General features: G+C 45.3%; 1 protein-coding gene across 1 annotated transcript; it reads left to right on the top strand.

Annotated features, from left to right (window-relative positions):
- Positions 1-5,091: 5,091 nt before the first annotated feature.
- On the top strand, positions 5,092-8,521 carry LOC123160390 (probable disease resistance protein At1g58602). The gene is made up of 3 exons (XM_044578211.1): positions 5,092-6,815; positions 6,934-7,970; positions 8,082-8,521. Exons 1-3 carry the CDS (start codon positions 5,243-5,245, stop codon positions 8,097-8,099), a joined length of 2,628 nt encoding a protein of 875 aa, XP_044434146.1. The 5' UTR covers positions 5,092-5,242; the 3' UTR covers positions 8,100-8,521.
- Positions 8,522-15,408: the final 6,887 nt, after the last annotated feature.

The following is a 15,408-nucleotide window of genomic DNA, read 5'->3' as shown; positions in this document are numbered from 1 at the left end:
ACTGAATTTCTGTTCATCTTTAGTTTACAGACGAAGATTTACGGAACACCAACCTAAGTGAAAAGAAAGTGTAGCAGCACTTAAAAGTCATAGACAGAGAAGAAAAAGAACGACAATATGACATAGAAACCTGTAAGGAACATTTAGTACGACAACCATATCATACCAATCTTCAGCATCTCAGACACCAACCTATACTTTGAGCTTTGCATCGGTCAAGACAAGATTTTCGCAAGACAGTTAGCTGATGCAGTTCTAGTCATAACAATTCTAAATCTCTGGATTTAAGAGCCGGACTCGTAAAAACTTGATGGGACGTCACGAGGAAGAGGTTGAGGGGGTACCTGGTACAGAGTGGGGAGGCAATACCGGGGATGCAGGTGTGTTCTTGCCAACACGTGCATCACCAGCAAGCAATGGGCGTCGGCAATGGAGGCTTCAAATTCTGACCACCGTGAAGGTTGATGATTATCGGAGGACGAAACTGACGATCCTCGAGCAGATCTTTGGTGCCAATTGAGTCGTGGGCATCTACAACTTAATAGGGTGGGTCTGTAGGGGGCAATTGCGGCAGTTAGTTGACCGTGAGGTGGCAGGAGTAAATCCATCCGGCTTTTTACATGAACCATTTGTTTCTGTTGCAATGGAGATTCGAGAAGACGAAGAGGAAGACAGGCTGTCGTAGGGAAGATAAGAGGTTGAGACGGGGGGAGGGGGAATTAAAGAGTGTTGCCCTGCTTAGTGGAGAAGAAAGGAAGCAGAGGAGGCGTGCAATTGGAAAGTAAAAGAAGGAAGCAGAGGGGGCCCGCCTGCGTTGGGGAAGAAGGAAGAAGCAAGGTACGGGGACCTTCAGGAAATAGAAACTGATGGTGGGACCGGAAAAAATAAAGATTTCTTACAGAAAAAAATGATGAGAAAACTCAAAAAATGATGAGGTGGAAGGCTGATGATGTGGATAGGCTGCATGTCTAGAGAAATAGGATAGTGGGGCGGTCTAACCGGTGCTTCAAGATGGCGATGTAATCTGTCGGATTATTGTAGTTTGCTAATCACATTAACGTTCATGAATTGTGGTTAATAATGTATTCATCACTCTCTTTTCCTCTATGAAGCACCTATATGGCCAGAAATGGTGTATCCGCATACTGCATGCCGCCGGCACTCCTATACGCAGGATACGGCTCCGATACGCGTATCCCAGGAGTATCCCAATTTTTTATTTAGAAAAAATAAATAAACCCAATACACACTGTGGAGACGACGGGCGGGTGAGCCACGGCAAGGACATCCCCAGCCCCGAGCCCAATAAGAAGCCCACGAGCCTAACCCTAACATTTGCTCTCTCCTCTTTGTATCGGGCGGGGGACTACAGGAGCTCGCCGCCGCCTCAGCCTGGAGTGGCTAGCCGCCGCTCTTGCCAAGATGGGTACTTTTACCGCCGGGTATTGCCCGCACCCGACCGATTGGTGGTACGGGAACAATTTGAAACCCAAGGTATGGGTGAGGTTTTTTTTTTTGATAAAGGGTGATTTTATTATTTCAATATGTAGCATCAAGATGATACAAAACTTTATGAGTAATACCTGGCCTCTGCATAATTAGGATGCACATAACCAAATCCAAAAGTCTGACAGAAAAACATGAAATGAAAACAAATAAATTGAAACAGTAGAGTCCTATTGACCGACACTATGCCTATATCAAAGGAGGTGGTGGATCGATCTGTAGGTTATGCTGCCACCCATGTTGAGAAAAAACATCCGTAGCCACTTGCTCCAATCGCATACACACCGTCTTGAACAGCGATTGATACTCCGGTCATTGTAGTATAGACATGTACGTAGCGAGTGCGTACACTGGAAAATAACTTGTAGAGGAGAAGCGATTTTGTCATTAAAAACCAAATCATTTCTACATAGCCAAAGCGGCCAAATTAAGGTATACACTCCCACCATTATTAATATTTTGAACTTATTTGAAATAACGTCCAACCAATGATCAAAAATATTGGCAACACTTGTCGGCGGATAAAAAATTGATGCTACTTAGATGACTGACCACATAGAACATGCAAAGTTGCATTGAAGAAAGAGGTGCGGGTAAGGGTATGATTTTGGGCAAAAAATACTGAGATGGGTACGGATTTAGGCGCGGCAGGTGCCATGTTGAATCACACCAACAACCACAACCACACCGAGAGACAGTAACCCTTCATTAGAGCATGCATAAAAGGAACCAACACGTCTCCCAACTCCGATCCACAACAAATAAATGGTTTGTGCACTGGAACTAACAAGTCCACAACACTCGATAGCCACAATTTTGCTTTGTTTTCCTCCCTCAACATTTATACAACTATGCCTCCTAAATCTTCTATATCTAAATAAGGGCATCTCACTAGCTGATTTTTTTTGACTCCTCAAGAAGCCATGTCACCCGAATTGTTATAGCCGTTGATACGGTATAGCTGAGTGGACTGCAGCCGTCTAATCAGCAACAGATGAAATTTATGGAGAGTTGCCACCGCTAAGTGACAATAACGATTCGTTCCTTCTCTCCCATCCCTTCTTTCTTCTCGACAGAACCGAACATACACAACGCATCACACAAAAAGGAAAGGCATCGCTTGCAACAACTCATCTCCATTGCTTCCTCAACCTAGCTCGCTGTGGCAGCACACAAACTATGATGGCACCCCAAGCGGACACGGTCGCTCTCCCGTGTGGTTCTCTCGACAATGCACCTGGTCACTCCCCATGGCCGGACGCCACACCCTCGCGTGGTTCTCCCGACTGTGTGTCCAATCGTTCCCCATGGCCAGCCTAGCTAATTTTTTCGATCTCCTTTGTTACTGGACATTATCGTGTGCGCACTGGAGGAATGGGTTCGCGACGGATCGAGAAACAATTTTTTTTGTTTAGAGTTGATGCAATCCATGGCCTAAAAGAAGATTTCTTAGTGATACATCGATGGAGCAAAAATTAGATTTCGTGGTGTTGCTAGAGACGGGTAGAGATAATTTCAATACTCGGTTTTTAAACAACATTTCAGGTGGGGTTGATTTTGATTGGCACTGTCTACCGCCAAGAGGTAGATCCGGAGGGATCTTACTTGGGGTGAAGTGCGAAACTTTAGAGGTCCTAAATGTGGTTCACGATGAATTTGCTGTCAAATTTCGTGTAAGGTCAAAAATTGATGGCTTCAGATGGGCTTTGGTGGCCGTATATGGAGCGGCTCAACCAGAGCTTAAGCCTGACTTCCTCGCAGATCTGGTGAGAATATGCGGGGATGAAAGGCTGCCCATCCTGGTTGGGGGAGATTTTAATATCATTAGAAGGCAAGACGAAAAAAATAATGACAACTTTAATGGAAGGTGGTCTTTCATGTTTATTATGATCATTGAGAGTCTTGACTTGAGGGAGATTGACCTCACTGGTAGGCAATTCGCGTGGGCTAATTCCCTACATATTCCTACGTACGAGAAACTGAACAGGGTTCTCACTAGTGTTGAGTGGGAACAGAAAGTTCCATTGGTAACGGTACATGCTTTACAGAGGGCCATTTCTGATCACACCCATTGTTGGTCAATTCCGGGGAAGCGACCCATGTGGGAAACAAATATATTTTCTCTTTCGAATTAGGATGGCTCGAGAGGGAGGGCTTCATGGATCTCATTGCGACAGAATGGGCCCACGGAGTGTGGTGGGTCCTCTTCGGTTGAGAGATGACAAAACGAAATTAGACATCTGCGCCAGCTCTTGAGAGGCTGGGCAAAAAATCAAAGTGGCATTTATAAAGTTGAAAAGGAAAGACTGATACAAATTATTAATGCGCTTGATGCGAAAGCGAAATCCACCTCAGAATAAGCACTGCTGATGGTAATATCCCCATCAGGATCCCCTTATAGTGCAAGTCTATCATGAACGGTTGCATCAAGTGAGGTTTCTTTCAGTCGTTCCTTGAAACGTTCCAGCAAAACAACACCTAGAAAGCACAAGCATAAGCATGATGTTCCGAAAAGAGATTACGGCACCATGCATGTGCCGGAAGATAATGAGCAAATTAAAGTCCAGTACTCACAAAGAGCAACTGCTACAACATCCATGCACTGATGCAGATGAGGTAAGACTTGCAATAGTATTTCTGTATAATAGTATTTCCGGATCAGCAAAACTGCCCTCTTCTATGAATTCATATTTTTCCTTCAAATCTTGTCCCCTTGGGAGCATAAATTCAGAGCGCTGTGATTGACCTATGAAATATTATAAATGGTACACAAACCAAATCAACAAAGAAGTAGAGACTAGTGGCTTTACTACCAGATAATACTACGTAGCTTAGTTGGGCACTTTGCATTGAGCAAGTAACCAGCAGCAGGACAGTTGCAGATTAGTTGATTTGTACCCCCAAAATATGCACTGGCAGCACATTATAGCTAAGGATTCAGCAAAAGAACCCACCATGCCATGGCAGATTCCACCGATATGGAGTAGCTGAGAGTAGGAGTTGCGGTGGAGAAAATGCGGCAAGTCCGCACGTAGTAGTTCAGGTGGTAGCCAGAGCTCACAACGTGCGCAGGTTGAACGCGTCGGCGGGGTGCGGGTGGCCGGTCGCTTCACGGCTAGCATATTGAGGCTGACGAGCAAATCCTGCACACCATCAACCCTTGCGCCAAGAATCAAGAAACGCGAAAGCAAGCGGGGTGCGGGTGCTGCTCTCTGCGGCCGCCGGCGGCGGCTCCATGGGAAAAGAGGAGAGAAGGGAGGGAAGACGAGAAGGGATGCGCCTATTATTTGTGGGCTTTGATGTGTGCTCGAGGCCCAATCTGCATCGCTCTCACGAGAACATGAGGCCCACCACGAGAAGGCCATGGCCCCCAACAGATGACACTGTCTCCTGGGAAAGGTTGCTGCATGCAGATGGGATCGAATGATGCTAAAACTGCGACTCAAGCAAAGGTGTGGAGGACCTTATTCGCTTTGGATGCATCTGACTAATACCTTGCCTTCTTGTCACAGCAAAGGTGAAGAACACCATATTCCTTTCTTTATTTCCATCATCACGTATACATGAGCTGAGCTGAATCTGCTCTGCTATATATACAACCAACCTCAAAGCAACAAGAAATACAAAACCAGACGCCATCAAAACGTTCCTGGTTAGCCACACCTGATTAATTTCTTACACCCACTCATCCCTCACAAGCATTCCATCTCTGAGGGCAGAGAGCCCGGAGAAACTAATGGCCGAGTCGGCCATTGGCTCCGTGCTTGGCAACGTGAGCACCCTGGCAGTCCAGGAGACCACATTCCTGTGCGGCGTCAACCTTGAAGTGGGATTCTTGAAGGATGAGCTGCAGCGGCTAAAGAGCTACCTTAAATCCGCCGACGCCAAAAGGAGATCAGGAGATGAGCTTGTGGCTACCTGGGTCAGCCAGATCAGGGATGCGGCATACGAGGCCGAGAATGCCATTGAAGCGGCCGACTACATGGAGAAGAGAAACAGGCTCAAGAAGGGCTTCATGGGTGCCATCTCGAGGTATGCTCGCTTGCCAAGTGACCTGATTACCCTTCACACAATTGGTGCTGAAATACAGCGTGTAAAAAGGAAGATCAATGAGATATTTGATAGTGCAAACCGTTTGAAAATCAATTTGGACACTAGTGATGTAGAAAAGGTTCATATTGAGGATGAGTATCCACAAGATTATGGTACTATGCACCAAAACTTTGAAGATATTAACCTTGTTGGTTTTGGGGATGAGTACAAAGAAATAGTTGGCAAGTTAGTTGACAAAAAAGAGAACATAACTCTTAGTGTTGTCTCCATAGTTGCCATGGGTGGTGCGGGAAAAACAACACTCGCTAGAAAAGTATACACTTCATCTAGTGTCAAACAACACTTTGAGGCAACTTCTTGGGTCACTGTATCTCAAAAATTCAAGGGCATTGATTTACTAAAGGATATTATGAAACAAATAATGGGGAGCAGAGATGAGTCAATTGCTAAGATGAATGAGTATGAGGTGGGAAAGGAGATCCATGATTTTCTATTGCAAAAAAGATACTTGGTAGTTCTTGATGATGTGTGGGAAACCGACACATGGGACCAGATAAATAAAAGGGTTAAAGCTTTTCCAGATGCAACTAATGGTAGTAGAGTACTATTAACCACCCGGAAGGAAGATGTTGCAAATCATGTCCAAATGCCAACCTATGTTCATCATTTGAAGAAGTTAGATGAAGTGAAAAGTTGGGAACTATTTAGTTGCAAAGCTTTACCATCATACAAAAGGTCTGTCATACGTGATGTGGACGAGTTTGAAAAACTTGGGAGAAAGCTTGCAAAGAAATGTGACGGATTGCCACTTGCACTTGCAATTTTGGGGGGTTATCTATCAAAAAATCTGAATGCACAAATATGGTACGATATACTCTCTGATTGGCCATCAACGAAGAATGGACAGATGATGCGAGACATACTGGCTCGCAGTTACAAGGACCTGCCAAATCATTATTTCAGAGCTTGTTTTCTCTATCTTGCTGCTTTTCCCGAGGACTACATAATATCTGTGTCGTGTCTCATTGAATTATGGATAGCAGAAAGCTTGGTTCCACATACACAAAAGCACATACTAGAAGAAACAGCACGGAATTATGTAACCGAGTTGGCTCAGAGAAGCTTGGTGCAGGTCCTTAACAGAAGTAGGGCACATGGATGGATTGAGAGAATAAGAATTCATGATATCTTACATGACTGGTGCACGGAAGAAGCAAGACAAGATGGTTTTCTTAATGCCATCGAGAAAACTGCAGGTCAGGCTTTGTCTCCTGATCTCCTTTGTATTAATTGATTTCATTTTTATTTTACTATATGTACTTATATGTGGCTAGCTTCTTTCTGAAATGTGGTGCACTCTAAAAAAAATTGCAGGCCAAGCTACTGCATCATCGTCGTCCGATAACTTGATATCCTATCGTTTGAGTTTTCAAACTTTGATTGATCAGACTTTACCTGCAACGCCTAATGTCCGAAGTCTGCTTGGCTTTAAACTTGAATCAGTGTCCCTTCCTAAGCTGAGATTCCTGAGAGTTCTTTGCATTGAAAAATCAACACTACAAGATTTCTCCAGCGTAATTGGTGGGTGCATTCACCTAAGATTGCTTAGGTTGACAGGTTGTGACAGTGTGACGCTCCCTTCTTCAATAGGCAAACTCCTTTACTTGCAGACTATAGATATCAGAAACACAATTTTGTTGTCACTAGTACCAAACTCTCTCTGGGATATCCCTACTCTAAGGCATGTTTACCTTGACAGTGAGATAAAATGTTCTCCAACAGCACCTGCAAGGAGTGTGCGATTGCAGCCGAAAGAGCTACAGAGCTTTGTGTTGGATCTTGCTCCTGTTGGCGCTGATTTCCGCTTTCATGACTTGATGATTTTCTTGGGCCAGATGAATCAACTAACAACCTTCTCCTTGTCGATGTACAACAATATACCAGCGGAGGTGGTCAACATATTTGACAACATGCCTCACCTGGTTGATATTAGCCTCTACAAATTTGATGTGCTCCATATGCTGCATGCTGGGTTCCCACAAAGCATACGTCGTCTTCATCTACATGCTAATGTCATAAAGCAAGACCCGATGCCGATCCTGGAGAAGCTCCCCTGTCTTGTGGAGTTGTTGTTGAGTGGGTACAAAGGCCAGACCATGTGCTGCTCTTCCCAAGGGTTCCCTCGGCTGCAAGAGTTAGCACTTGATAGATTTTCCACCGAGGTGTGGAGGATGGAGGAAGCCACAATGCCAAAGCTCTTCCACCTGTCACTTTGGCGGTGCTTCAAGATGAGCGAGCTCCCCGTGGGGTTGCTGCACCTTCCATCCCTCGGTCACCTGCAGTTGTGCTATATGCCCCAGATTTCTGAAGATGACATCACACGAAAGGAGCTGCAGCAGAAAGGATGCGAGGTACACATACTTATACGCAGCTTAACCATAGTTAATTAATTTGACACACCTTTCATTTTCATTGCTGTCTATACATGTGCTTGTCTTATGAGTGCTTTCTTTTTTGCGCAGGTGGAAACTAGGGGGTGATTGCAGATCTGTGGGACGCCAGGAATTCATCTTCATTCTCGTCTAAAATCTGGCGCCCTCCTCGCTCCCCACACCACAATCCTCAATTGTCCCCTTCCAGATTCATTCTCGAACCCATCTCCCTCCTCGCAATCCTCATGATACCCCACTTTCCTTCTCCTCCCTCCCTTGAAGGACACCATAGGCGATTGACATGACAGCCTCTCTCCTCCAATGGCCCCTCGCTCCTCCTGCTTCTCCTTCTAGAATCTAAATCTTCTCTCTTGTACATGGCCGACGGCATGGCAGGAGGAGCTTCATCCCCGGTGCCCAGGTCGCTCCACCACACGTCAGGAGACGGTCATCAATCGATAAATTTGTATATGTAATGATCAATTTGTACTATTTTATAACAAACAAAAAGACTGTTCTGTTAGCGGACTCATGATGTCACCCGTAAACTCTTGGTATATCTTTTTCGCTGGGATCTCAATATTATTAACGACAAATGTGTACAATCTAATATGATGTCCTAGTATACAGAACTTCCAACTTTTTAGATTTATTGCACCGAGGGTTTGAAGATCGAGGTTGGGACCATGCCAAAGCTCTCCCACCTAAAACTCAACTTGATCCTCTCCAAAAAAACAAAAACTACTTATGTGATGTGTGTCTGCCTAAATTAGGCTTCGAAAGGAAGAGCTTTTTACAGATTCAAACATACGTTTACGATGCTCTCTGTTGTAATGTTAGTTACTCAAAACAGAGTTTCTACACTCAGATGTTGCATTAGTTTTTACCTCATAAACTGGAGAGGGACGGGAAGATACTTGCAAGAGAGTGAAATAATACTATGAAGAGGTAGCTTCATGGCAGTTGCTTGATTAACATTTTTCAAATAATTGTTCGACATTTTTTCAAATGCTTGAATAACATTTTCATATAAATGATTAAAATTGTCATCATTTTTAACAGACAGTCAAGATTTCTTATGTACACATTTTAACATTTCCAAATGCTTGATTAATATTTTTCAAATACTTGTTCAACATTTTTTGAAATGCTTAATTAATATATTTTTTACATGTACAAGATAAGAAAATCATATTTTTAATAAATGGTCAAAATTTTCTCTATGCACATTTAACAATTTTCAAATGCTTGACTAACATTCTTTTTGAATAAATGACCAATTTTTATGTACGTTTTTGTATACGTGATAAACATTTTTTATATACACATTCGAAAGATTCTAATGCTTGGTCAACCTTATTCAAATGTTTCTTAAATAGTTTTTTGTAATATATATTTTAAAATATAAACAAAAGTAAAAAAAGAAAACAGAAACCGTGAAATATACGAAAAAGGAGGCTGTAGCCTTGTGCGTGACTGGGCCGGCCCATGTGGACCTGCGCCGATGGGAGGCTTCCCTCTGTCTCGCTTATCGCGAGACATAGGGGCGCCCATCCAGAAGAACACAACTATGCCATGTCGTCCGTCACGCGAGACAGAGCCAGGTCCCCGCCTGAAGGACGATGAGAATGGCCGGCCCAGTGCACGGGAAGCCATTGCCTCGTTTTTTTCGTTTTTTTTCACTTTTTTGCTTTCATTTTTTTTTTACTTTTTTCACTTCCAAATACTCTAAACATATATATTACAAAAATTAACGTTCATATTGTTTTGAAACAATGTTGAATGTGTATAGAAAAATGTTGACTATGTGTACAAAAAATATATAATGTGTGTGAATGAAGTTGATCGTGTATTTGAAAACTGTTAATCAAGCATTTGAAAAAATGTTAAACAAATATTAATTATGTATTTAAAAAATTTTATATGTGTATAGAAGAAATGTTGACCATTTATTTGAAATATGTTGATTTTTTTGTAAAAGTAAACAAGCTTATATTTTTTTTAAATATATATAGAGAAAAATGTGACCTGGTATTCGATAGATGTTGATCTTGAAAAATGTTAAACGTGTATTAGAAAATATATTAGATATATACCAAAAATGTGTATAAAAAATGAAAATGAGAGAAAACCAAAAAAATGATGAAAAAGGAGAAAGAAACAAAAACCGCAAAATAAAGAAAGAACGGAAAAAAATAGTCAATGAAAACTGAGATAAAAACAAACAAAACCAAAAAAAAAGAAAATAGAGGAATGAGAAAGAGTAGTGAAAACAAAGAAAGAAACAAAGAGAACTCATGTAAATTCAAAAAAACAACCCTTTTGGGTCAGTTCTACCACAAGGAATCTAACCATATGAGCTATGCTCAGCTCGCAATCATATGGTACTCATGAGGGCAACTCCAACAACCCAGGTTTGAGTGCAAATGTTTTGGATCGGATGGTTAGGATATTATTGGTCATCCAATGGCGATTATCAAATTTGTTTAACCGGTTTGGACGTCTGAAACCTATGAACCGACACCAAACAGGAAAGTCCGTACGTCCGCCTCGTTAACCTCCAAGGCCTCCGACTTTGCCGCATCATGGTTGTGCGGCGATTGAGAAGCCTATTCGGCTTTAATGTCGGCAGGGCTCCTCATCCGCAACCTTGTCCGCATAAAACTCATCTTCTCCCACATATCCACTGGCTGCCACACATCCGGCCGTCGCGATGGGCAAGAAGTCCAAACCCCAAGAAGCTGTCGCCGGTGTATAACTCCAGATCAGTGTACCTCCCACACGGTGCCGCTCTTGTGGCCGTCGCGATGTGCAGCACGATGCTACCAAAGGCGAAGAGCTGGCTAGGGATAAAGGTCTTCCGACATCTGATGTCGTCGTGGATAGGAAGATGAGCCATCAAGCCTTTGTGACTACACAGTGGGACCTGTACTATGGGCTAACAATGCCAGTTCTAAAACTGGTGGATCGGAGGTAGGGGGTCCCGAGCTGGTTGTCTTAGCACAATGGTAACGAGAAGTAATAGAAACACAATTTTACCCAGGTTCGGGCCTCTTGAAGTGGTAAAACCCAACATCCTGTTTGTATTGTATTGAGTGTGAATGGGATACAAAGTAGGAAGATCTACCTAGAGATCATATGAGTGAGTTATAACCTCTAAAAACCTTGTCTCTACAGACTAAACCCCTCGACTTATATAAACACCAGGAGTATCTAGGGTTACAAGTATGTCGGTTACAACTAGGGACAACATGCCCGATCATTTGAATAGTGTACACCGAGTCTTCGGAGGATTTCATTTTAAGTACACCGAGGGCCATGACTTGCATGAACTGTTCTTCAGTTGTCGGTGGGTCCTAGCTAGGTCCAGTCCATGAATAACGAGCCGACGTGATGTGCACCCGGTAATTTGAGACACCGTGACTCATGCTCTCCCACATATCCACCGGCCGCCGCCGCACATCACCGCACCTCTGGCCGGAGAGATGGGCAAGAAGTGGTCGCCGGCACGTGACTCTCGGTCCGAGGGTAGCTCCCACCCGGAGCCGTTGTGGATGCCGCTTCCCCTGCGGACTGACTGGGTGCGGCTCTCGAAGGAGAAGGTGCGGACGTCTTGATGAGGAGCAAGTGAAGGAACAGCTGAATGTCCCATGATCCTTTGTCCTGTCCACCCTCGGGTGCGTCAATCCAAAATAAATAAATTATGGAGCCCAACGTTGTTGAGCTCACGCGCAAACACGACCTCGGTCGGTGATCGGCACCTACGCAGCGCGTGCAGCTCGGCTCATATAGAAAGGTGCACCCATTATATTTGCACTTAGAAAAACCTCCACTTGTAGACGTCGAGAACGAAGTATCATAGTAGTATTCTCTGTAAGACGTGCTGTATGGCTGCCTGCCTGCTGGCACTAGGATAGTATGGCCCAGTTCTTTTTAGCTTTTGATTCTTCAGAGTCAGTTTTTGGGAAACTTCCCACAGAATCAACCAGAATCAGCCGTCGAGTTTTTTTCTGAGATTTTGGTCTCTGATTATGGGATGAGTTGTATGCTGCAATGTCTGTAATGTCTCTGAACTAAAACTGAGTGTTGAATTGCTAACACTTGGTACAGAGAAGAACTCTTGTTTCATGTACAGAGAAGAATCTAACAAATAAACTAACATCATCCATTCATCAATCAAGCAAATCATCTACGTCCATCTAGCAATCCATTGTTCCATGTACAAAAAAGAGATAAAAATCATCTACATCCATCCACTCTTCCATGTACAGAGAGGCTCACCGAGGCAGCAGATAGAGGACAGTAGCAGCCAGCTGGATGGGCTCGTCGGGGCCGGCAGAGGACGGCGGAGGAAGGCGGGGGTGGCGGTCGGAGCCGGCGGGGCGGAGGACCTCAGGGGCTGGCGGGATGGGGGTCGGAGGAGGCGGCGTTGAGCACTGCTTCGGCCGCCCGGATGGGCACGTCGGGGCCGCGCTCGTCTGCTCTGACAGGGTTTCGATAAGGCTGCCGTTCGTCGAGGGAGGAGGGGCGGCGGGTCAGGAACCCTAGCGGCGGCTGGAGGAAACCTGGAGCGAAGGGGAATCGAGCGAGGACAGGAGAGCGAGCGCGGCCGATGCGTTTTCTGGGCCGCGGTCGGTCGGGTTGTGGAAGGGCATTTTGCCTGTAATTTCGTGCTGAAATAGGGGTACAGTTTGAAAACCCAAACGTTTTCATTTGCGGGAGGTCCAGAATCGCCAGAATCGACCCAAGACGCTGCTTTTCAGTTGTACTATCGATTGTGGTCTGATTCTGACGATTCTATAGAATCAAAACGAGTTCTTTCTAGCTTTTGATTTTCCAGACTCAGAATTGATTGTGGTCTGATTCTGACGATTCTATAGAATCAAAACGAGTTCTTTCTAGCTTTTGATTTTCCAGACCCAGAATCTTCATAATCGGGTCAAAAGAACTGGGCCTATATCATCTCCGCAGTAGTAGTACGCTAGAAACAATTAAGCAAGATGGAATCGACCAGTATTCGATGCATGTCACGTGAAACGTGCAAAAACAGCGGTAGAAACCACGCAGCTGTAGCAGGGTAGAGGCGTGCCAAGCTCCTCAATCAGACGATACCTAGCATACACACTCGCCCACCCAGTTAGCTAGCTACTCTACAAGCTCCTGCCACCGCTCGACGACGATCTGAGACGCGGGGATCCAGCTGAAGCAGATCGAATATGCAACGACCTGGGCTGGGCTGCGCCCACCGGTGTGTGTGTGAGTAGCCTGATGGGCCAGCCCACTGTGGCCTGTAACAATACCTACATATAGCCTAGCTCGAGGAAAACAGGGCATCCATCTGTAATACTGAATATTGTTATCTCTGTAATCCCAAGCCTTCCTCTGTGCTTCTTCTTCCTCCCCACGCCATACACCTTTGTCTCTACATACCACATCCTGGCGTGACGCAAGGAGTTGCTGCGATCCCGTAGCATCTGCTACTCAGAGCCCAACCGATCCGCCTCCTCCGATCCAAAAATTCTCGCGATCTCCAGATCAATCCATCGATAAGCTCCTAATTCCAGGCAAAAGGTGCGGATCCCCTCGGGCGATTCCGCGCAAAACACTTCGGTGTACCTGCGTCTAGTCGAGCAGATCGAGCGGCACCAACGGCGCATTCCAACAAGCCGACGCTCTCAGCTAGCATGGCGGCGGTGGAGCTCTCCGTGATGGATCTGCAGAAATTGGTGCAGGACACGATCCAGCAGAGCAAGGCGGTCTTAGATGTGAGTGTCGCCACATCGGAGAGGGTGAACGAGCTCCAGGACTCTCTCGACATGTACGGATCCTCGTCCGCCAAGGCATACAGTGCGCTCACGCAGACGACCAGGGCCTCGCTCGGTCGCACTGAGGCCACCCTCGGCCACGTCCTCATCGCCAACAATTCCCTCGACGCCGATGGCCGAGATGAAGCGCGCGCTGGATGGGAGTAGTGTTCCGCGTCGACCAGCTGGAGAAGGTACCAACAACGGTTACTTCGCAGCGACCGCCAACGCCACCACTGCGCTCCGGCACACTCCGTATGGAAGGACAGAGCAGCCTGCAAGCACTGCAGCCAACCGATCAGCGAGGGATCCCTCTGAATCGACAACAACCACACGGCGGTGACTTGTCTCAGTCCCGATCCCCTGCCAGTGAGTATTTCTCGGATGATCATGAGGACCCAGATCACTCCCCTAATTACAGCCACCGATCGCATCACACCAAATACAGACCACGCGTTCCTCGATCTGAATTTCCCAAGTTTGATGGAGAGGATCCCAAATGGTGGAAATTGTAGTGTGAAAAATATTTCTGGATGTACAATGTGCAGCAATAGTTATGGGTCGATTTTGCAACAATGCATTATGCAGGCAATGCATCTCGATAGCTTCAGACTTACAAAGCCATGCATACGGTTGATAGTTGGGCAGCCCTCTGTGTCACGGTGTTCACCAAATTCAACAGAAACACATACACCAGAGATAATGATGTGTTCTTTGCACTGAAACAAACTGACACGGTGGATGATTATGCACATCTCTTTGAGGAGCACATGCATAAGATGTTGGTTTATAATCAGTGTTATGACGAGACATTCTTCATTAACCGCTTTGTTGAAGGTCTCAAGCCAGCTATAAGAGCACCTGTTAAGCTGCAACAGCCGAGTACAATGGATTTGGCTTACTCACAAGCACAAACACAAGAAGCATTGTTGGTGAAAGACACAACCAAATTCAGCAAGAAATGGGAGCCATGGTTCAGTTCCAAACCATATGTGCATCAGGGTATAATGGGGGCCTCTCCGACAGACAAACGGTCAGAGGATCAAGTTAAAGTGCTTGACAGAGTGGATACACTCTGGGCTCAGCGTAGGGCGAGAGGGGAATGCTTTAAGTGCGGTGAGAAATATGGCCCTGGCCACAAATGCCCCAGTAAAGTGCAATTACATGTAATGGAAGAGTTATGGGATGCACTGCAGTCGTCTGAGTCTGTTTCTAGTGAATCTGACAGTGAGCAGGTTTCCCAGCTGAGGGAGTCCCGGACTAGGGGGTGTCCGGATAGCCGGACTATCGTCACGGCCGGACTCCAAGACTATGAAGATACAAGATTGAAGACTTCGTCCCGTGTCCGGATGGGACTTTCCTTGGCGTGGAAGGCAAGCTTGGCGATACGGATATGTAGATCTCCTACCATTGTAACCAACTCTGTGTAACCCTAACCTATCCGGTGTCTATATAAACCGGAGGGTTTTAGTCCGTAGGACACAACAACTACAACATCAACAATCATACCATAGGCTAGCTTCTAGGGTTTAGCCTCCTTGATCTCGTGGTAGATCTACTCTTGTACTACCCATATCATCAATATTAATCAAGCAGGAGTAGGGTTTACCTCC

The sequence above is a fragment of the Triticum aestivum genome, chromosome 7B (genome assembly GCF_018294505.1).
Source record: "Triticum aestivum cultivar Chinese Spring chromosome 7B, IWGSC CS RefSeq v2.1, whole genome shotgun sequence".
Taxonomy (NCBI): Eukaryota; Viridiplantae; Streptophyta; class Magnoliopsida; order Poales; family Poaceae; genus Triticum; species Triticum aestivum.
This window is presented reverse-complemented; position numbering and strand designations above follow the sequence as displayed.

What these genes read in the sequence shown, in the direction of transcription:
- LOC123160390 (XM_044578211.1), top strand. Translation starts at nt 5,243, where the DNA reads ATGGCCGAGTCGGCCATTGGCTCCGTGCTTGGCAACGTGAGCACCCTG. An exon ending in TGCCATCGAGAAAACTGCAG is followed by an intron (nt 6,816 to 6,933) that starts GTCAGGCTTTGT and finishes AAAAAATTGCAG; the next exon opens with GCCAAGCTACTGCATCATCG.